The 23606-nt window shown below is 44.6% G+C and overlaps 1 protein-coding gene across 2 annotated transcripts in view; it reads left to right on the top strand.

Moving 5' to 3' along the window:
• The window catches only part of IHO1 (interactor of HORMAD1 1), a 65730-nt gene that overhangs the window by 27297 nt on the left and 14827 nt on the right, over positions 1-23606 (top strand). For both annotated transcript variants that reach the window (XM_033207154.1, XM_033207162.1), the window contains exons 3-6: positions 13228-13402; positions 18226-18389; positions 23058-23106; positions 23300-23387. In XM_033207154.1, the coding sequence (XP_033063045.1) occupies positions 13228-13402; positions 18226-18389; positions 23058-23106; positions 23300-23387 (476 nt within the window). The remainder of the gene's footprint in view (positions 1-13227; positions 13403-18225; positions 18390-23057; positions 23107-23299; positions 23388-23606) is intronic.

Consider the following 23606-nt stretch of genomic DNA (forward strand, 5'->3'; position numbering starts at 1 on the left):
CCCAGGCTGGAGTGCTGTGGCTGGATCTCAGCTCACTGCAAGCTCCGCCTCCCGGGTTCACGCCATTCTCCTGCCTCAGCCTCCCGAGTAGCTGGGACTACAGGCGCCCACCACCTCGCCCGGCTAATTTTTTTGTATTTATTAGTAGAGACGGGGTTTCACCGTGTTAGCCAGGATGGTCTCGATCTCCTGACCTCGTGATCCGCCCGTCTCGGCCTCCCAAAGTGCTGGGATTACAGGCTTGAGCCACTGCACCCAGCCTCTTTTTCCCAGTTCTAAGGCTTGTAGGGTAAGTGCCACTAGTTCTGCTGACTGGGTGCTGGTCCCTGGGGGAAGAGGCTTACTTTCAAGTACAGTTACATCACTAATTATGGCATAACCTGCCCTTCATATCCCATTCTCCACAAATGAACTTTCATCGGTATATAGGTTAAGGTCAGGATTAGCTAAGGGGACTTCTAAGAGATCATCTCGGGCAGCATAATTTGTTGGCAGTCACGCTTGATTGGTTCCCCATCTGCTGGGAGAAAAGTGGCAAGGTTGAAGGCATGTATGTATTTGAAGCACCGTTCCCTCAAGGAATAGCACCTGGTATCTAAGTAGGCAGTTGTCTGATAGCCATAAACTTCCTTTGGTATCTAGTATGCCATTTACATCATGAGTAGCCCAGACAGTGAGATTCTTTCCTTGTATTATTTTGATAGCCTCTGTCATAAGACTACCACTGCTGCAACTACCCGTAAACAGTGAGGCCAGCCTTTTGCTACTAAGCCATTTTCTTTACTTAGGTATGCCACTGGTTGTGGGGTTGTCCCGCGAGTCTGAGTAAGGACTCCAGGAGCTATCCCTGCTCTCTCTGATGTATAAAGAGAAGTTTTGTCTTGTGGGATGGCTTAAGGCTGAAGCTTGAGTTTGTTCCTTCCAATGCCCAGACTTCAGGGTTGATTCCCTCCTCAAGTAGGGGACAACAAATGGGTAACTTGTTCCCCATATTCATGTAGATAATAGCTCCATCTTTGGCTAATCCCTCCCTAATAAGGGTGTGAGGCTTTCAGGCATAACAAGAAAGGCATATGAAACTCTCAATTACAACTGAGGAGGTGAGAGAAAAACCTGGTTACAGGCTGTCCCAGTATTCCTCGGATAGTAATGGACCTTGAGGACAGTTGCCTGGGACAGGAGATTAATACTGAGAAGGCTGTGCCAGTGTCCAGGAGGAAGTCAATTTCCTGGCCCTCAATGGTTATATGTACCCGGGGCTCAGTGAGAGTGACAACATGAGCTGGTGCTTGCCCCAGGGACCCTCAGTCCTATTGTTGGATCATCTGGTTGGGGGCTTCTGGCCCAGAGAACCTTTGTCCTCTGGGGCAGTGCACCTTTCAGTGATTGCCTTGGCATAGTGGACATGGGCGAGGGGGCAGTTTGTTTCTCATTGGACAATCTTTTTTAAAGTATCCTTGCAAACCACACTGGTAACAAGTCCTACCAGGTGATTGGCCTGCTCCATTTTCTGTCCTCTCTGAACCACCAAGGTTTGTTTGTCTGAGGGCCATGACTAAGGCTGTGGCCTTTCTCTGATCTCGCTTTTCCTTTTGGGCCTGTTCCTCTTGGTCCCTATTATAGATCACTGAGATTGCCAGGTTTAATAATGCCTCCAGATTTTTTTCGGGGCTCAGGGCTTGCTTTTGGAGCTTTCTCCTGATATCTGTGGCTGATTGGGTAATAAACTTATCTTTTAGGATCAGTTGACCCTCGAGTGAGTCGGGTGACAGGGGAGTATATTTTCTTAAGGCCTCCCATAACCGCTCGAGGAAGGCAGAAGGATTTCCTTTCCCTGAGTTATGGTGGACATCATTGAATAATTCATGGGCTTTTCCCTAATTCTCCTTAGTCCTTCTAGAACACAGATCAACAGATGTTTGTGACTCAGTCCCCATGATCTAAGTCGAGGTCTCAGTGGGGATCCATAGTGGGGATGGCTTGCTGACTGATAGGGAATTTGTCCCTTTGTTCAGCTGTCATTCTATCATTTACTTGACTAAGATACCAGGTATCTCCAAACTCTCGGGCTGCAGCTAAAGCCGCATTCTTTTCATTAAAGGCCAGTGTTTGATCTAACAATAGCATGACATCTCTCCAAGAGAGATCAAAGGCTTGCCCTAGACCTTGTAGGACATCTATATACCTATCAGGATCATCTGAAAACTTCCCCAGATTGACCTTGATCTGCTTTAAATCAGAGAAGGCGAAGCAGACATGTACCCAGGTTGGGCCAAATTCCCCTCCCCCTACAGCTTGAAGGGGACATAACCAATAGCCTGGGGGTTTTTGTGGTCCTTTGGAGATTTCTTTACTTGTTTCCTTCTGGGCAGGGGAGATTAAAGGAGGCTTATCATTAATAGGAAGGAGAGCTATAGGGAGGCTAGGATATGGAGGTAAGCCGAGAGGTCCTCCTGTGGGATGCAAGCTTTGCATAGTTGTGTATTCTCCTTCAATGAAAAGAAAGCTTGGACATAAGGTATTTTACTCCATTTTCCTTTCCTCTTACAGAAAAGGTCAAGCTGCAGGATAGTATTGTAATTTATACTTCCCTCAGGTGGCCATTTTTCCCCATCAAAGAGAGAATACTGGGGCCAGGCCATAGTGCAGAAAAAAATGAGCCGCCTCTTTTTCAGGGTTTGCAGGTCAAATTGGTCCCAATGGCTTAGGATGCATTTGAAGGGTGAGCCTGTTGATGACTGAGTGTTTCCCATCTGAAAGACAAAACTGCCCATGGTTTTCGTTTGTTTGTTGCTACCCCCAGCCCAAGAACCTGCAATGGTCCCTGGACCCTGCTGAATGGAATAGTTGTGCTCACCAATGCACAGCAGAAACACCTCTTGCCCAAGAATGCACAATGGTCCCTGGACCCTGCTGATTGGAATAGTTGCACTCACCAACGCAGCAGCAGAAACAGTAGTTTTCCTCTTAGACCATAAGGAGGATCAAGGAAGGTTGTTACCGACACATTCTTGGAAACTTGCACCCTTGCCTGTCCTCCTAGATCACAAAGAGGACTGAGAAAAATCAGATTTAGTGGCCCTTACCAACGCATTCTCAAAAACCTGTTAGAGTCCTAAGCATTCTCCTGTTAGTACTGGGACTTTACCCCGTCCTATAAAGATGTGAAGCCCCGGCTGGGCGCAGTGGCTCAAGCCTGTAATCCCAGCACTTTGGGAGGCCGAGACGGGTGGATCACGAGGTTGGGAGATCGAGACCATCCTGGCTAACACAGTGAAACCCCATCTCTACTAAAAAATACAAAAAAACTAGCCGGGTGAGGTGGTGGGCACCTGTAGTCCCAGCTACTCAGGAGGCTGAGGCAGGAGAATGGCATAAACCCGGGAGGCGGAGCTTGCAGTGAGCTGAGATCCGGCCACTGCACCCCAGCCTGAGTGACAGAGCGAGACTCCGTCTCAAAAAAAAAAAAAAGATGTGAAATCTCCAAAATGAAGTGGAGGGCCATACCCTGAGGGAAGGGGATCTCCAGGGTTGGAAGAATGATGCCTTTTATCCTTACTTGAATACAAAGGATATCATTTCTGAAGCTCCCTATATCCTAGCTTCAGGAATAGCTTTTGTTAGGCCTGCTAGTCTGAGGAGAGATACTAAAATTCCAGATAGTACCCTCTATGGCAGGACTTGGGGCAAAAATTATGTCTTTCTGATTGGTGAGCCCGGATGCCTCAAGAAGGGAATAGAGTCCTGGAGTTTATACTAGAAATCATTCTTACAGGAGAAACTAGAAAAGCACCAGAGACAGGAAGTGGTTTTTAGAACCAGGACTAGCCTCAGAGAAGAGAAGCTAGAGAAAGTTTATCTGACAAGCATTAGGATCCAGGAGGAAAGGGTCAGGATAGATAGGATAGATGGGTGAGTCTTGGCTTGGGTGACATGACTTTGAGAGTTCCACTCATGGCCACAGGGTCAACCAACTTGTCAGGACCCCAGAGCTGAATGACTTTCATCTCTGTCAACCTTGGCTCAGCCCAGAAGTACAGGAAAAGCAGAAGCTGGTTCCAGGCAAACCAATGTTCCCCACTCCAAAGAGTCAGGGGTTGTTACAGAGCCCTTTCCTAGAAAGCCTGACACCCGTGTCCTTATTCCGGCGGCCACGCTAGTCAGTTTTAACTGGCAGACAGGTGCCTGGTATTTAGCCCCTGAATTCCAAGGAAAAATAGGACAGAGTAACAAGCGAAAGGGGTCTGATGGTACTCACCACTTGGCAAAGGCCCCACGTTGGGCGCCAAAATGTGTCCAGAATGTATTCCTTCCAGTGGGTTCTTGGTCTCACTGACTTCAGGAATGAAGCCGTGGACCTTCACGGTGAATGTTACAGCTCTTAAAGATGGTATGTCCGGAGTTTGTTCCTTCAGATGTTGAGATGTCTCTGGAGTTTCTTCCTTCTGGTGGGTTCATGGTCTTGCTGACTTTGGGAGTGAAGCCACAGACCTTTGTGGCGAGTGTCACAGCTCTTAAAGGTGGTGCAGACCCAAAGAGTGAGCAGCAGCAGGATTAATTGTGGAGAGCAAAAGAACAAAACTTCCACAGTGTGGAAGAGGACCCAAGTGGGTTGCTGTTGCTGGCTCAGGTGGCCAGCTTTTACTCCCTTATTTGGCCTCGCCCACATCCTGCTGATTGGTCCATTTTACAGAGAGCTGATTGGTCCGTTTTACAGAGTGCTGATTGGTCCATTTTACATAATGCTGATTGATGCATTTACAATCCTTCAGCTAGACACATAGTGCTGATTGGTGCATTTATACAGAGTGCTGACTGGTGTGTTTACAATCCTTTAGCTAGACATGTAGCACTGATTGGTGCGTTTTTACAGAGTGCTGATTGGTGCATTTACAGTCCTTTAGCTAGACACAGAGCACTGATTGGTGCATTTACAATCCTCTAGCTAGACAGAAAAGTTCTCCAAGTCCCCACTCAACCCAGGAAGTTCAGCTAGCTTCACCTCTCAGATTTATGCTGCACAAAAGCTGTGAGCCTTCTGCCTGGGGAACCCCTGCAAAAAGTTCCAACGGGTCTGTGGACCCTTGCCAGTGGGGATGATAGGATTACTTCTAGGTAGATCTAGTTTAAACTTAAAAGGAGTGCAAGTACAAACAGGGGTCATTGATTCAGATTACAATGGGGAAATTCAAATTGTTATATCTACTTCTGTTCCCTGGAAAGCAGAGCCAGGAGAGCGTATAGCACATCTCCTGATTGTGCCATATGCAGAAATGGGGAAAAGTGAAATTAAATGAACAGGAGGATTTGGAAGCACAAATAAGGCAAAGCAGGTTATTAGGTGAATCAAATTACTGTTAAACATCCTACCTGTGAAATAACTATTCAGGGAAAGAAATTTAAAGGTTTGGTAAATACAGGAGTGGACATTTCAATCATTTCTCTACAGCACTGGCCATCCACGTGGCCAATTCAGCCCGCTCAATTTAACATAGCTGGAGTTGGTAAAGCCCCTGAAGTATATCAAAGCAGTTATATTTTGCATTGTGAAGGGCCCGATGGACAACCTGGGACTATTCAACCAATTATAACTTCTGTACCTATACATTTATGGGGAAGAGATTTATTACAACAATGGGGAGCACAGGTTCTAATTCCTGAGCAATTATACAGCCCTCAAAGTCAATGTATGATGCATGAAACGGTATGTCCCTGGTATGGGACTAGGAAAAAAATTGCAAGGTTTGAAGGAACCACTTCAAGCGGAAAGACAAAGTTCCTGCCAAGGTTTAGGAAATCATTTTTGATGGCGGCCATTGTTAAGCCTCCAGAACCTATACCTTTAAAACGGTTAACAGATAACCCAATTTGGATAGAACAATGGCCACTAAGTAAAGAGAAACTGGAGGCTTTAGAGGACTTATTTACTGAACAATTAGAAAAAAGGACACATAACTCCAACATTTTCCCCTTGGAATTCTCCACTCTTTGCTATTAAGAAAAAAATCGGGTAAATGGAGTATATTAACTGACTTAGGAGCCATAAATTCAGTTACACAACCTATGGGGACATTACAGCCAGGATTGCCTTCTCCTGCTATGATTCCAAAAAACTGGCCTTTAATAATCATAGATTTAAAAGACTGTTTCTTTACTATCCCCTTAGCTGAGCAAGACTGTGAATGGTTTGCATTTACAATTCCTGCAGTAAACAACCTGCAGCCTGCTAAGCGTTTTCATTGGAAAGTGTTGCCACAAGGCATGTTAAACAGTCCAACAATTTGCCAGACTTACATAGGGCAAGCAATTGAACCTACTCATAAAAAGTTTATTATTCGGCCGGGCGCGGTGGCTCAAGCCTGTAATCCCAGCACTTTGGGAGGCCGAGACGGGCGGATCACGAGGTCAGGAGATCGAGACCATCCTGGCTAACACGGTGAAACCCCGTCTCTACTAAAAATACAAAAAACTAGCCGGGCGAAGTGGCGGGCGCCTGTGGTCCCAGCTACTCGGGAGGCTGAGGCAGGAGAATGGCGTGAACCCGGGAGGCGGAGCTTGCAGTGAGCTGAGATCCGGCCACTGCACTCCAGACCGGGCGACAGAGCAAGACTCTGTCTCAAAAAAAAAAAAAAAAAAAAAGTTTATTATTCATTGTATGGACGATATATTTTGTGCTGCCCCCACTCAAGAAATATTACTCCAATGTTATGATCACTTGCAAAATTCGATTCTCACACTGGTTTATTTATAGCTTCTGGCAAAATTCAGACTAACACACCTTACTCCTACTTGGGGACCTTAGTAAATGACATTACTATTGTGCCACAGAAAGTAACTGTATGTAGGGATCAATTGAAAACATAAAATGACTTTCAAAAATTACTAGGGGATATTAATTGGGTACGACCTGCTCTAGGCATTACTACCTATGCCATGAGTAATCTATTTTCTATCTTTAGAGGAGATCCTAGTCTCACTAGCCCTCAACAATTAACAGAGGCTGAGACAGAGTTACAGCTGATTGAAAAGCAAGTCCATAAGGCTCAAATAAATAGAATAGATCCAGAGAAGACTCTAGATTTGCTAATTTTTCCAACTCATCATTCACCTACTGGTGTTACTGCCCAAGAGCACGACTTAGTAGAATGGCTTTTTCTTCCACATACTAATTCACAGACTCTAACTCCTTATTTGGATCAAATTGCTACTATGATGGGAAATGGGAGAACTTGGATTGTTAAATTACATGGATATGATCCTGGAAAAATTATTGTCCCTCTCACTAAGGCACAAATACAGCAAGCTTTTATAAATTGTCTTACTTGGCAAACCCATTTAGCTGACTTTGTGGGTATTCTCGATAATCATTTTCCTAAAACAAAACTGTTTCAATTTTTGAAATTAACTAATTGGATTATCCCTAAAATAACTAAATTTAAACCAATTGAAGGTGCTGACAATGTTTTTACAGATGGGTCTACAAATGGTAAAACTTCTTATTCTGGCTCGAAAGGTAAAGTTTTTCAGATGCCCTATACTTCACCTCAAAAAGTGGAGTTTGTAGCTGTAATTGAGGTATTGACTATTTCTGATATGCCTATTAATGTGATTTTGGATTCTTTGTGGTTCATTCCACACAATTAACTGAAAATGCTCAGTTACGATTTCATACAGATGAACAACTGATAACTTTATTTATCCAATTACAAACAGCAGTTAGGAGTAGGATGCACCCTTTTTACATCACTCATATTAGGGCTCATATGCCTCTCCCAGGACCTTTAACTGAAGGGAATCAAATGACTGATTGCCTAGTTGCTACTGCAATATCTAATGCCAAACACTTTCACAATTTAACCAATGTTAATGCCTGTGGTCTCAAACACAGATACAGCATTACCTGGAAAGAAACTAAAGCTATCATGCAGCGATGCCCAACTTACCAAATGGTACATTCCTCATCTTTTACAAGAGGAGTTAATTCTCAAGGATTGGAACCTAATTCTCTTTGGCAAATGGATGTCACACATGTTCCCTCATTTGGGAGACTGTCTTATACACATGTATGTGTGGACACCTTTTCTCACTTTGTCTGGGCTACATGCCAGTCAGGAGAGTCTTCTGCCTGTGTTAAACGTCACCTTTTGTAGTATTTTGCAGTGATGGGCATTCCAGCTTCTATTAAAACAGATAATGCCCCAGGCTATACTAGCCAAGCTCTAGCTACATTTTTCTCTCTATGGAATATTAAACACATTACTGGCATTCCATATAATTCTCAAGGACAAGCCATAGTAGAAAGAATGAATCTCTCCCTGAAGCAGTAGTTGCAAAAGCAAAAGGGGAGAAACAGGGAGAAACGGGTCACCCCATATACAATTGAATCTAGCATTATTGACTTTAAATTTTTTTGAGCCTGCCTAAAGGCCAGATGGTATCAGCAGCTGAACAGCATCTACAGAAACTAGCTGCAAAGACAGAAGCAGAACAACTGGTTTGGTGGAGAGATCTGATAACAAAAAGTTGGGAAATAGGCAAAATAATAACTTGGGGTAGAGGTTATGCTTGTGTTTCTCCAGGACAGAATCAACAGCCAATTTGGGTGCCGTTGAGACAGTTGAAGCCTTACCTATGAGCCAGATACCCAGGAAGAGGTTTGGGGAGGATCCCAAAACCCACCAGTTGCAGCCATGTTGAGACTGATGCTGAGGAGGACCCCAGGTGTCACGAGCAGCACCTGTTGAACACAGCCACCTACCTGGGGACAGATCAAGAAGCTGTCACAGATGGCAGAAGAGAACCTTAGGAAAGCAGGACACCAGTCACAATTAGTAATTTAATGATAGCTATGATAGTGGTGATCACCATTGCTGTGAATATTCCTTCAACAAGGGCTGACACAGAACAGTTATACTCATTGGGCATATTTATCAATTTTGGCTGGCAATAATGCCTGGATGTAACCACTCTATGACACATTTACACATACTTTCTGGTCTCAGTATTTACCATAATAAATTTGCTCCTATAATTGAGGCATACTGCCCTCAAAAACCTATTTGTAAACAGAATTCGACCTGGCCAGAAATAATGAATGTACTTATTTGGGAAGATTGCATTGCAGAACAGGCAGAGGTGCTGTGCAAGGATTCCTATGGAATCATTATTGATTGGTCCCCTAAGGAGATGTTTAGCTTGAATTGCACCTCTCAATCAGCATGCCACGGCCACGCCATGTTCAGCTGGTTTAAACAAAATGGTCAGATGGTAGAAATGGTAAGAAAGATGGCAGGAGTTCCTATTATCTGTAAACATAGCGCTATCGTGGCACTTCAACCTCAAATGATATGGCCCACTGTAGGAGCTAAACATAAGGATTTGTGGAAACTATTTTTTTTTTTTTGAGGCGGAGTCTCACTCTGTCACCCAGACTGGAGTGCAGTGGCGCAATCTCGGCTCACTGCAAGCTCCACCTCCCGGGTTCATGCCATTCTCCTGCCTCAGCCTCCCAAGTAGCTGGGACTACAGGCGCCCGCCACCTCGCCCGGCTAGTTTTTTGTATTTTTAGTAGAGACGGGGTTTCACCATGTTAGCCAGGATGGTCTCGATCTCCTGACCTCGTGATCCGCCCGTCTTGGCCTCCCAAAGTGCTGGGATTACAGGCTTGAGCCACCGCGCCCGGCCATTGTGGAAACTATTAATGGCTCTTAAATAAGATCAAAATTTGGAAAAGAATAAAAAAGCATCTAGAAGGACACTCTACACACTTGTCTTTGGATATTGCAAAATTAAAAGAACAAATATTTAAAGCTTCCGAGGCACACCTGACCTTAATGCCAGGAACTGGAGTGCTTGAAAGCTGCAGAGAGATTAGCAGCTATTAACCCATTAAAATAGATAAAGACACTTGGAGGCTCTGTGATTTCAATGATGATTGTGCTTTAATCTGTGTTTTTTATCTTTGTATAGTCTGCAGATGCGGGTCTCAACTCCTGCAAGAATTAGCTCACCATGACAAAGCTGCCTTTGCTTTTACTGCCTTGCCAAACAAAAAAGGGGGACATGTTGGGTACAGGCCCCCAAATCTGGCCATAAATGGGCCCCAAAACTGGCCATAAACAAAATCTCTGCAGCACTGTGACATGTTTGTGATGGCCATGACACCCATGCTTAAGGTTGTGGGTTTACCGGAATGAGTGCAAAGAACACCTGACCCACCCAGGGCTTCCTGGGCATTCCTAAGCCACAAACAACAGCATGAGCAATCTGTGCCTTAAGGACATGTTCCTGCTGCAGATAACTAGCCAGAGCCCATCCATTTGTTTCAGCCCATCCCTTTGTTTCCCGTAAGGAATACTTTTAGTTAATCTATAAGCTATAGAAATAATGCTTGTCACTGGCTTGCTGTCAATAAATATGTGTGTCAAACTCTGTTCAGGGCTGTCAGCTCTGAAGGCTGTGAGTCCCCTGATTTCCCACTTCGCACTCTATATTTCTGTTGTGTGTCTTTAATTCCTCTAGTGCCACTGGGTTAGGCTCTCCATGACTGAGCTGATCTTAGCACCCCATCTCTACTAAAAATACAAAAATTAGCCAGACATGGTGGTGCATGCCTGTAATCCCAGCTACTCAGGAGGCTGAAGCCAGAGAATCGCTTGAAACCAGGAAATGGAGGTTGCAGTGAGCCAAGATCACACCATTGCACTCCAGCCTGGGCAACAAGAGTGAAATTCTGTCTCAAAAAAAAAAAAAGAAAAAAAGGAAAAGCGTGTTTTCTCAAGTTATGCAACAATGTTAAGTAACACAAATTGTTATAGAGATATCTTTCTTTCTTTTTTTTTTGAGATGGAGTCTCACTCTCTTGCTAGGCTGGTGTGCAGTGGCACAATCTCACCTCACTGCAACCTCCAGCTCCCTGGTTCAAACAGTTCTCCTGCTAACCCCCCAAGTAGGTGGGACTGTACAGGTGCACACCACCATGCCCAGTGGGTGCCATTTTTTTTTTTTTTTTTTTTTTTTTGTATTTTAGTAGAGATGGGGTTTCACAGTGTTACCCAGGCTGGTCTCAAACTCCTGAGCTCAGGTAGTCCGCCCACCTCAGCCTCCAAAAGTGCTAGGATTACAGGCATGAGCCCCCGTGCCCGGCCTCTGGTGTCCCTTTTTATAAGGACACCAATCCTATCATAAGAGCCATATTGTCATGACTTCATCTAACGCTCATTACTTCCTAATGAACCCATTTCCAAATACTGTCATATCAGGGTTGTTATGATGATACCATCATAGCAACATGTGAATTTGTGGGGGACACATTCAGTCCATAACAAGGTCTATCTGTGATTGTTTTATTATGGCTCCTTCTCTCCCTTCAGCCCTGCTCTGTTCCTTCTCTGTAGGCACACACTCTAGAATTAATGTGTACCCTCCAGTTACCTTCTATACACTCAATTACATAATTGTTTGGTGTGTATAATGTAGGTTTAAAAATTTATATAAATGATCTGTAATAGAGTAAATTCTTCTTTTTTTTTTTTTTTTTTGAGACTGAGTCTCACTCTATTGCTGAGGCTGGAGTGTGGTGGCGCAATCTCAGCTCACTGCAACCTCTGCCTCCCGGGTTCCAGTGATTCTTCAGCCTCAGCCTCCCAGGTAACTAGGATTATAGGTGCCTGCCACCACACCCAGCTAATTTTTGTAGTTTTAGTAGAGACGGGGTTTCACCATCTTGGCTAGGCTTGTCTCGTACTTCTAACCTCATGATCTGCCAGCCTTGGCTCCCAAAGTGCTGGGATTACAGGCATGAGCCACCGTACCTGGCCAAGTTCATTCAATTTTTCCCTTTCCTTATACTCAAAACTATGTTTTTGAGAAGTCTCAAAATCCCATGTGATTATATATAAATCTTTTTTTTTTTTTTTTGAGAAGGAGTCTTGCTCTGTTGCCCAGGCTGGAGTGCAGTGGCACAAACTCAACTCACTGCAAGCTCTGACTCCTGGGTTCACGCCATTCTCCTGCCTCAGCCTCCTGAGTAACTGGGACTACAGGCACCCACCATCACTCCTGGCTAATTTTTTTTGTATTTTTTAGTAGAGACGGGGTTTCACTGTGTTAGCCAGGATGGTCTCGATCTCCTGACCTCCTGATCTGCCTGCCTCGAACTCCCAAAGTGCTGGGATTACATGCGTGAGCCACCGCGCCTGGCTGATTATATATAAATCTAACTTAATGCTCATGGCTGCTGAATCAGCTAATGCATGTACCTTATTTTATTTATCTATTTTAATGATGAACAGATTGATCTTTTAAAAAGATAACATTCTTGGTCAGGTGCAATGACTCATCACTGTAATCCCAGCACTTTGGGAGGGTAAGGTGGGCAGATCACCTGAGGTCAGGTGTTTGAGAGACCAGTCTGGCCAACATGGTGAAACCCTGTCTCTACTAAATATACAAACATTGGCCAGATGTGATGGCAGGTGCCTGTAATCTCAGCTACTCAGGAGCTCAGGCAGAAGAATGGCTTGAACCTGGGAGGTGGAGGTTGCAGTGGGCCAAGATTGTACCACTGCATGCCAGCCTGGGCAACAGAGCGAGACTCTGTCTCAAAAAAAAATTTAAATAACATTCTTGGCCCTGCACGGTGGCTCACACCTGTAATCCCAGCAATTTGGGAGGCTGAGATGGGCAGATCACCTGAGGATAGGAGTTGAAGATCAGTCTGGTCAACATGGTAAAACCCCATCTTGACTATAAATACAAAAATCAGCCAGGCGTGGTAGCACATACTTGTAGTCCTAGCTGCCCAGGAGGCTGAGGCTGCCGTGAGCTGAGATCATGCCACTGCACTCCAGCCTGGGCGACAGAGGAGGACCCTGTCTCAAAACAATAAAATAAAATGATAACATTCTCTTAATCTCTACAATTTTATGAACTGTAATTTCCAATGTGGTGTTGTAGCCTAGAATGCTGTTATACAAAGAATGACGATGTCAGTCTTTTCTGTTTGAGTTTCCATCTGGTTGTTCCCAGATTTTAATAAAAATGTGTGGTACTCAGAATTTCCTTATGTTTCTTTGTGTTTCAATGTACTGACAATATACAGGGGACTTGAAGGTCAGAACAAGCTATCACTCTGCCCAAAATATTCTTAAATGGACAGCTGTGAACTATGATTTCATTTGTTCAGGATATTTGTCAATTTGATACACTTTTTTTGCTTAATTTCAGGAACAAGAAGTTATCCAACTGGAATAATAATCAAAATGATTATTCCAGTCTCAGCGATTCCCAGTTCCTCTTTGGATCTCAGTTCTGTCCAGAAAATTCAGAAACCCTATCAGCACCCTTGGACTTTGGTCCCCACTTGAGACATTCAAAACAGTCACAACAGAATTCTCTGGAGGTGAGTCTGGTTTCCAGAATTGCTCTGCACACATTTCACAGTTATTATGGAGATAAATTATAAAGAATACTTATTCTGGCCAGGCGCAATGGCTGACACCTGTAATCCCCGCACTTGGGAAGGCTGAGGTGAGTGGATCGCTTGAGCCCAGGAGTTTGAGACCAGCCTGGGCAACATGACAAAACCCCATCTCTACAAAAAGTACAAAAATTAGCTGAGTGTGGTAGCTGAGGTAGGAGGATTGCTTGAGCCCAAGAAGTCAAGATGCAGTGACCCAGGATTCTGCCAGTGTACGCCAGCCTGGGTGACAGAGTGAGACCCCGTCTCAAAAAACAAAAAAAAAAAACAAGGCCAGGTGTGGTGGCTCACGCCTATAATCCCAGCACTTTGGGAGGCTGAGGCAGGTGGATCACGAGGTCAGGAGTTCAAGACCAGCCTGGCCAAGATGGTGAAACCCCGCCTCTACTAAAAATACAAAAATTAGCCAGGTGTGGTGGCAGGCACCTGTAATCCCAGCTACTCAGGAGGCTGAGGCAGAGAATTTCTCGATCTCAGGAGGCGGAGGTTGCAGTGAGCCAAGATCAAACCACTGAACTCTAGTGTGGGAGACAGAGCATGACTCTGTCTCAAAACAAACAAACAAAACAAAAAAACCCAACAACCAATACTTATTTTCTAGCCTTAAAAAAAAACTTATTCTGTTGGAGTATATTTTAGAATTGTACATCTGTAAGGATTACTCTTCTAAAGAGATTTGTGCTTGATTAGTGACTCATTTGACTTAATAGTCTGAAATGGCAACATTTATATTTGCAGTTTCTTCTATTACAAAGCAACATAAAATAGCGTCAATCCCTTGGCCACTTCTAGGGAAAGGCAAATATATATGTATATATATTTGCCTAAGGCTAGTCATACTATTGTTTGTGAGAACTTAATAAGTAAAAAGAGTTTTCATAAAATAGAAATAAAATAACAAATTTTATTTTAGACAGACCTTTTAAAATAATAAACTTCATGTAATTTGTATACTTTAGTGAACTATACTACATTATGTCCTTGAAGGAGATGAGGATTCTGAGGCCTAGGTTAGTGAGTAAAGGCCTGTAGTCCCAGCTACTCCGGAGGCTGAGGCAGGAGAATAGCGTAAACCCGGGAGGCGGAGCTTGCAGTGAGCTGAGATCCGGCCACTGCACTCCAGCCCGGGTGACAGAGCGAGACTCCATCTCAAAAAAAAAAAAAAAAGGCCAGAATGAGGAACAGAGTCTCTTGAATCCTTGATTTTTTTGAGATTAACCTTTCTTTCTTTCTCTCTCTCTCTTCTTTCTTTCTTTCTCTCTCTCTCTCTTTCTTTCTTTCTTTCCTCTCTTTCTCTCTTTCTCTCTCTCTCTTCTTTCTTTCTTTCTTTCTCTCTCTCTCTCTTTCTTTCTTTCTTTCCTCTCTTTCTCTCTTTCTCTCTCTCTCTTTCTCTCTCTCTCTCTTTCTCTTTCTTTCTTTCTTTCTGTCTGTCTGTCTTTCTTTTTTTTTGAGACAGAGTCTTGCTGTGTCACCTGGGCCAAGGTCCAGTGGCATGATCTCCGCTCACTGCAACCTTTGCCTCCCACGTTCAAGCAATTCTCCTGCCTCAGCCTCCCCAGTAGCTGGGATTATAGGTGTGTGCCACACCTATTTTTGTGTGTGGTGGCACACACCTATAATCCCAGCTACTGGGGAGGCTGATTTTTGTGTTTTTAGTAGAGATGGGGTTTTGCCATGTTGGCAGGCTGGTCTTGAGCTCCTGACCTTAGATGATCTGCTTGCCTAGGCTGCCCAAAGTGCTGGGATTACAGGTGTGAGCCACCATACCCAGCCTGATTTTTTGAGATCAACCTGTCTTTTCTTGTGAGTCAAAAACATTTTTATTCTGGAGACACCTATAACTAAATGTAGGTTTGTTTTGTTTTGTTTTTGAGACAGAGTCTCACTCTGTCGCCCAGGCTGTAGTGCAGTGGTGCTGTGGCAGGAATCAGAGGATCAGAGAGACCAAATGGGTGAATCAGGAGGATTTTATTAAGGTGTGCACCAGCTCAGCGGATTCGCATCCAAAAGGCTGAGACCTGAACTAAACAGGGCTTGACTTTTATACACACTTCTGAAAGGGGATTGGCCAGTTTGAATGGCGTGGTGGGAATTTGGTGGCGTGAAGTTTATAGTGCAGGCAAGCGGGCATACAGAAGCAGAACAAAGGCAGTTAATCAAACAGTGATGGGTTTCGTCACCCTAGCATAGCTCATGACCTTGCAGCTGCATTGGAAGGAAAACAGGAACTTATCAAACTAAAGCAGGCTTTGCATCTGGTACATATCTTACTTAAGCTCGTCTTGTGACCTTGTCGTGTTGCACAGAAGAGAAACAAGAATTGTAAAACTCTGTGAAGTAACCTTGAGTATCACTAAGGAAGGATTATCAAAGGGGAGGGGGAAGTTGGGAAAAGAGAAAAACCTGCTTTCCCACCCTTGCCTGGGAATGAGAGGAGAGGGGGCTCTGGAGCACATTCCTTGAGGGCTCTGGTTTTGCAGATAGTGTTATCAAAGTCCCGTCAGAGCTCTGCTTCCTATTGCTAGGTCTTGGAGTGAGTCAGCTCAGCAAGAGAAAGCTTGTTTTTCTCTTTGCATCTCCTGCTTCAGTGCAATCTCAGCTCACTGCAACCTCTGCCTCCTGGGTTCAAGCAATTATCATGCCTCAGCCTCCTGAGTGGCTGGGATTACAGGTGCCTGCCCCCATGCCCAGCTAATTTTTGTATTTTTAGTAGAGACAGGGTTTCACTTTCTTGGCTAGGCTGGTCTCGGACTCCTGACCTCAAGTGATTCACCTGCATTGGCCTCCCAAAGTGCTGGGATTACAGGTGTGAGCCACTGTGCCCGGCCACACCCGGCTAATTTTTTTTTTTTTTTTTTTTTTTTGAGTGGGAGTCTCACTGTCGCCAAGCTGGAGTGCAGGGGCACGATCTCAGATCACTGCAACCTCTGCCTCCTGGGTTCAAGAGATTCTCCTGCCTCAGCCTCCCGAGTAGATGGGACTATAGGCGTGTGCCACCATGCCCAGCTAATTTTTGTATTTTTAGTAGAGACGGGGTTTCACCATGTTAGCCAGGATGGTCTTGATCTCCTGACCTCATGACCCACCCGCCTCAGCCTCCCAAAGTGCCGGGATTACAGGTGTGAGCCACTGTGCCCAGCCACACCTGCTAATTTTTGTATTTTTTGCAGGCATGGGGTTTAGCCATGTTGCCCAGCCTGGTCTTGAACTCTTGGGCTCCAAGGGTTTTTTTTTTTTTTTGAGACGGAGTTTTGCTCTTGTTGCCCAGACTGGAGTGCAATGGTACAATCTCAGCTCACCGCAACCTTTGCCTTCCAGGTGCAAGCAATTCTCCTGCCTCAGTCTCCTGAGTAGTTGGGATTACAGGCAAGCGCCACCATGCCTGGCTAATATCGTATTTTTAGTAGAGCCGGGGTTCTCCATGTTGGTCAGGCTGGTCTTGAATTCCCAACCTCAGGTGATCTGCCTGCCTCGGCCTCCCAAAGTGCTGGGATTACAGGCGTGAGCCACTGTGCCCAGCCTGGGCTCAAGTTTTATATACAGACTTACATGCATCAAATAAGGACTTAACAAATAAGATTAAGTTGGTACCTTTTTTTTGAGGCAGAGTCATGCTCTGTCACTCGGGCTGGAGGGCAGTGGCATGATCTCAGCTCACTGCAACCTCCTCCTCCCAGGTTCAAGCGATTCTCCTGCCTCAGGCTCCCGAGTAGCTGTGATTACAGGCGTGCGCCACCATGCCCGGCTAATTTTTGTTTTTTGAGATGGAGTTTTGCTCTTGTCGCCCAGGCTGGAATGCAGTGGCACGATCTCGGCTTACTGCAACCTCCTCCTTCTGTGTTCAAGTGATTCTCCTGCCTCAGCCTCCTGAGTAGTTGGGATTACAGGCACCTGCCAACATGCCCGGCTAATTTTTTGTATTTTACTTGAGACAGGGTTTTGCCATGTTGAGCAGGCTGGTCTCAAACTCCTGCCCTCAGGTGATCCGCCTGCCTTGGCCTCTCAAGGTGCTGGGATTACAGGCATGAGCCACCGCACCTGACCAATTTTTGTATTTTTAGTAGCGACGGGGTTTCACCATATTGGTCAGGCTGGTCTCGAACTCCTGACCTTGTGATCCGATCCGTCCACCTCGGCCTCCCAAAGTGCTGGGAGTACAGGCATGAGCCACCGTGCCCAGCCAGTCGGTGCTTTAAGTTAGTAAAGTATTCTCTGAAATAAGTATTTCAGTACAAAAATTGGTATCTAGTGATATGAAAGAATAAATGACCTCCCTGAATGTTTCAGAGTTTTGCCTAAGAATGCAGAAAGTGACTCACCATGTGTCAGCATGCCCACTGTGCAGTCCACATCAAACTTACCAATATGAGTTTAGTTCACTAGCAGCTGAGCAACAGCAATTTGAGTTAAAATTATGATTATGAAAACTTCAACACTTCATCTCAGCAATAGCATAAGTGGTTCTCTGTTCTTGCCTGTAAATTTATGCAGTTGATTCTAAGCTATTTTAGTTGACATTTAAAATCTCTCTGGGCTGGTAAGGCAAAATCTATATTAATAAAATCAGTTGCTTTATTTTAAATATAATTTTCTGGTGTATACAAAAATAAAATGGAAATACTACTTGCTATGTTACGTTACAGCAATATGGTTTGCACTTAAATGTGACTCTGCATTGTACAGAAAATAGTGAATGCTATAAATATTTTTATATGTGAAATGCTATATATTTTTTCATTTAACAGGGTGAACCTAGCATTTTCGCAAAGTACCAGACAAAGCCCCAGCTGTTTGGAGGAGATATAAAAGATGGAGGTTTATTTCCTCCTCCTTTGTCAGTTGGAAAATCAAAAGGCCTCTTGGAACAGTTTGAGGAGAAAAAGAAAAGGGCAAAAGATAAATGTGACAGGTATGTAAACCTTTCAAATGGATGAGACAACTCATTTTTTCTGAGTAAAACAAGACATAGAGTGTCAGTAATTAAATAATTCAATTTTAGCATAATAGCATGTATTAGAGTTCTCCAGAGAAACCAAACCATAGGACTTATGCATACACACATGCACACACACACACACACACACACAGACACAGACACAGACACACAGAGAAAGAGGGAGAGAAAGAGGAAGAGAGAGAAATATAGATTGATTTTTTTTTTTTTTTTTTGAGACAGAGTCTTGCTCTGTCGCCCGGGCTGGAGTGCAGTGGCCGGATCTCAGCTCACTGCAAGCTCCGCCTCCCGGGTTTACGCCATTCTCCTACCTCAGCCTCCCAAGTAGCTGGGACTACAGGCGCCCGCCACCTCGCCCGGCTAGTTTTTTTTTTTGTATTTTTAGTAGAGACGGGGTTTCACCGTGTTAGCCAGGATAGTCTCGATCTCCTGACCTCGTGATCCGCCCGTCTCAGCCTCCCAAAGTGCTGGGATTACAGGCTTGAGCCACCGCGCCCGGCTTTTTTTTTTTTTTTTTTTAAGACGGAGTCTTGCTCTGTCACCTGGCTGGAGTGCAGTGGCACAATCTTGGCTCACTGCAACCTCTACCTCCCGGGTTCAAGCGATTCTCCTGCCTCAGCCTCCTGAGTAGCTGGAACTACAGGCGCCTGCCACCACGCCCGGGTAATTTTTGTATTTTTCATAGAGACGGAGTTTGACCATGCTGGCCAGGATGGTCTCGATCTCTTGACCTCGTGACCTGCCTGCCTCAGCCTCCCAAAGTGCTGGGATTACAGGTGTGAGCTACCACGCCCAGCCTATAGATTGATTTATTATAAAAATTTGTTCATGAGATTATGGGGGCTAAGAAATCCCACAGTCTGCCATCTGTAAGCTAGAGAACCAGGAAAGAGAATGGTGCAATTTAGTCTGACTCCAAAGCCCTGAAAACCAGGAGCTCTGATGTCCAAGGGCAGGAGAAGTTGGATGTTCCAGATGAAGAAGAGTGAATTTGCTCTTCCTTTGCCTATTTGTTCTATTTGGACCTTCGCAAGATTGAATGATGCCCACCCACACAGGTGAGGGCAATCTTCTTTACTCAGTCTACCAATTTTTGGGTATTTTTTTTAATATTTTGGGACAGGGTCTCACTCTGTCACCCATGCTGGAGTGCAGTGGCAAGATCATGGCTCACTGCAGCCTCAACCTCTTGAGCTCAAGTGATCCTCCCACCTCAGCCTTCCTAGTACATGGGACCATAGGCATGTGCCACCATGCCTGGCTAATTTTTATTTTTTTGTAGAGACAGGGTCTCACTGTGTTATCCAGGCTGGTCTTGAACTCTTGACCTCAAGAGATCCTCCCATGTCAGCCTCCCAAAGTACTGGGATTATAGGCTGAGCCACTGTCCCCAGCCTAAATGCTAATCTCTTACAGAAGGACTCTCACAAACACACCAGCTATCTGGGCATCTCTTAGCCAAGTCAAATTGACACATAAATTAACCATTTCACAGCACTCTTCCCTTTGAAGTTCACCTATATTACTATCATTTTTTTTTGTGAGATGGTATTTTGCTCTTGTTGCCCAGGCTGGAGTGCAGTGGCGCAGTCTCAGCACACTGCAACCTCCGCCTCCTGGGTTCAAGCGATTCTTCTGCCTCAGCCACCCAAGTGGCTGGGATTACAGACACCCGCTACCACGCCCGGCTAATTTTTGTATTTTTAGTAGAGACAGAGTTTTACCATGTTGGCCAGGCTGGTCACAAACTCCTCACCTCAGGTGATCCACCCACCTCAGCCTCCCAAAATGCTGGAATTATGGGCGTGAGCCACCACGCCCGGCCATTATTATTATTATTATTATTATTATTATTTATTTTATTTTATTTTTTTCTGAGATGGAGTTTCAATCTTGTTGTCCAGGCTGGAGTGCATTGGCACAATCTTGGCTCATCGAAACATCCGCCTTCTGGTTTCAAGTGATTCTTCTGCCACAGCCTCCTGAGTAGCTGGGATCACAAGCACATGCTGCCATGCCCAACTCATTTTTGTATTTTCAGTAGAGACGGGGTCCGTCATGTTGGCCAGGCTGCACGAACTCCTGACCTTAGGTGATCTGCCCACCTCGGTCTCCCAAAGTGCTGGGATTACAAGCATGAGCCACCGCAGTCTTCCCACCTTAGCTTCCCAAGTAGCTTCGATCAGAGGCACACACTACCGTGCCCACTTAATTTTTTTTTTCCAGAGATGGTGTCTCACTGTGTTGTCCAGGCTGGTCTTGAACTCCTGGGCTTAAGCAATCCTCCCACCTCGACCTCCCAAAGTGCTGGGATTACAGGCATGAGCCACCATACCCAGCCTCCTAGTTATTCTTAATTGCCTTCTTGTCAGTGTGATTTGTGGTAGATTTGCATAGTCCACCACAATTTTTTTCTCTCTGAAAAATAAAAACTAGAGGATTTCTAAGAGAAATGTAATATTCAAGTAAGGTTACACTTATTTTTCCTAAACATCTGCCCCCTGATTTTTCTTTTCAAATCATCAGGATTAGGAAGTTGGACAACTTTATTTATTTTAGAGTCTAGAATAGAATGCGACCAGGCACAGTGGCAGGTGCCTATAATCCCAGCTGCTCGGGAGGCTGAGACAGGAGAATCACTTGAACCCAGGAGGCAGAGGTTGCAGGGAGCCTAGATTGCACCATTGTACTACAGCCTGGGCGACAAGAGTGAAACTACATCTCAAGCAAAAAAACAAAACAACAACAAAAAATAGAATGCATTAAATCTTTTAAATTTTACATTCAAAAATTTTTTTTGAATTTTTTTAAACTTTTAGGTTCAGGGGTATATGTGCAGGTTTGTTACATAGGTAAACTCTTGTCACAGAGGTTTGTTGTACAGATTATTTCATCACCCAGGTACTAAGCATAGTACTCAATAGCTATTTTTTTTCTGATCCTCTCCTTCCTCCACCCTTCACCTCAACTAGGCCCCAGTGTCTGTTGATCTTCTGTTCATGTCCGTGAGTTTTCATCATACGATGTATGAATTCTTTGGTTTTTGTTTTGTTTTGTTTATTGAGATGGAATCTCACTCTGTTGCCCAGGTTGGAGTATAGTGACACGATCTTGGCTCACTGCAACCTCCGCCACCTGGGTTCAAACGATTCTCGTGCCTCAGCCTCCCAAGTAGCTGGGACCACAGGCGCATAGCACCATGCCTGGCTAATATATTTTTATTTTTAGTACAGATGGAGTTTCAGCATGTTGGCCAGGCTGGTCTCAAACTCCTGACCTCAGGTGATCCAACGGCCTTGGCCTCCCAAAGTGATGGGATTACAGGTGTGAGCCATCATACCCGGCCCCTGTGTGAGTCTTTTTTTAAGAGTTGGATGTGGCCAGGCGTGGTGGCTCATGGCTATAATCCCAGCACTTTGGGAGGCCGAGGTGGGCAGATGACAAGGTCAGGAGATCGAGATCATCCTTGCTAATACAGTGAAACCCCGTCTCTACTAAAAATTCAAAAAATTAGCCAGGCATGGTGGCGGGCGCCTGTAGTCCCAGCTACTCGGGAGGCTGAGGCAGGAGAATGGCGTGAACCCAGGAGGCGGAGCTTGCAGTGAGCTGAGATCGCACCACTGCACTCCAGCCTGGGCAACAGAGCGAGACTCAGTCTCAAAAAAAAAAAAAAAAAAACGAGTAGGATATATAGTTGAGGAATAACTGTGATAGCTTCTTTTTCATTAGAAATTAATATTTTCATATGAATATTTACATATAAATATGTATATGAATATGGACTTTAAAAAGAAAAATGTGATTTGCCTTAACAGTGGTCATAGGAAGTCTGTGTTCCTTTTTTTTTTTTTTGAGATGGAGTCTCACTCTGTCACCCAGGCTGAAGTGCAGTGGCATGATCTCGGCTCACTGCAAGCTCTGCCTTCCAGGTTCACGCCATTCTCCTGCCTCAGCTTCCCCAGTAGCTGGGACTACAGGCACCCACCACCACGCCCGGCTAATTTTTTTTATTTTTAGTAGAGACGGGGTTTCACTGTGTTAGCCAGGATGGTCTCGATCTCCTGACCTCGTGATCCACCTGCCTCGGCCTCCCAAAGTGCTGGGATTACAGCCGTGAGTCACTGCGCCCGGCCCTCTTTTTACTTTACTATTTTATTTTATTATTTTATTTTATTTTGTTATTTTATTTTGAGGTGGAGTCTCACTCTGTCTCTCAGGCTGGAGTGCAGTGGCATGATCTTGGCTCACTGCAACCTCCGCCTCCCAGGTTCAAACAATTCTCCTGTCTCATCCTCCTGAGTAGCTGGAATTACAGGTGCTCGCCACCACGCCTGGCTAATTTTTCTATTTTTAGTAGAGACGGGGTTTCACTATCTTGGCCAAGCTGGTCTTGAACTCCTGACCTCGTTATCCACCTTCCTTGGCCTCCCAAGGTGCTGAGACTCTCTTTTTTTATTTCCCTGCTGGATACTAAGGTTTCTCAGGGTCAAGTCTTCAGATCTAATCAAGCAATGTTTTGATGCTATGCTAGGTAGAGATCTGCCATGTTTATGGAATCATTTATGTTACTTATCACTTCAATATTTCACAAAGATTTGTTTTCTTTTTTCCCTCCTATTCTAGTGAGACTCTATACAACTTTGTTTCTAATGTTAGAGAAAGCATTCACAGGGTAAGTACAGCTACTTTTCAAGGAGTTAGAACATCTTATATTTTAAGAAGTTTAATATTTATATTGTATTGACTTTAGTTAATGTAGAATAGCAATATTTTAACCACCCCTATTTATCATGAAATGACAGTTCTCTAAGATAGTAAAATAAGGCAACAGCCTGTGAATTATTTCATAATTTTGGGTTTCTTAGTTGCAGACGTCTGTGGAAAAGTCTGAGGAACATCTCAGTTCAAGAAGCCAATCTATTTTGGATTCTTTGGAGACTGTGGCCAAGACATGTGAGTGCCTCATGTTTGAGGTATCAGCAGAGGGCACTGGTGAATGATGAACATGAACTTTCTGACCCTAGCCTGGTTTCCAGTGGTGAGGTTCCTCACAGGGTTTCAGATGAGAGGATGGGTACATAGGGTTACTCCTGAAGAGATGTGGAGCACACTAAGCCGGGTAGTGGGGCCCACCTCTATGTGACAATGTTCTGGTCCCATGATGCCTTTTGT

Source organism: Trachypithecus francoisi, unplaced genomic scaffold (genome assembly GCF_009764315.1).
Source record: "Trachypithecus francoisi isolate TF-2019V2 unplaced genomic scaffold, Tfra_2.0 Lachesis_group0, whole genome shotgun sequence".
NCBI classification, from domain to species: domain Eukaryota; kingdom Metazoa; phylum Chordata; class Mammalia; order Primates; family Cercopithecidae; genus Trachypithecus; species Trachypithecus francoisi.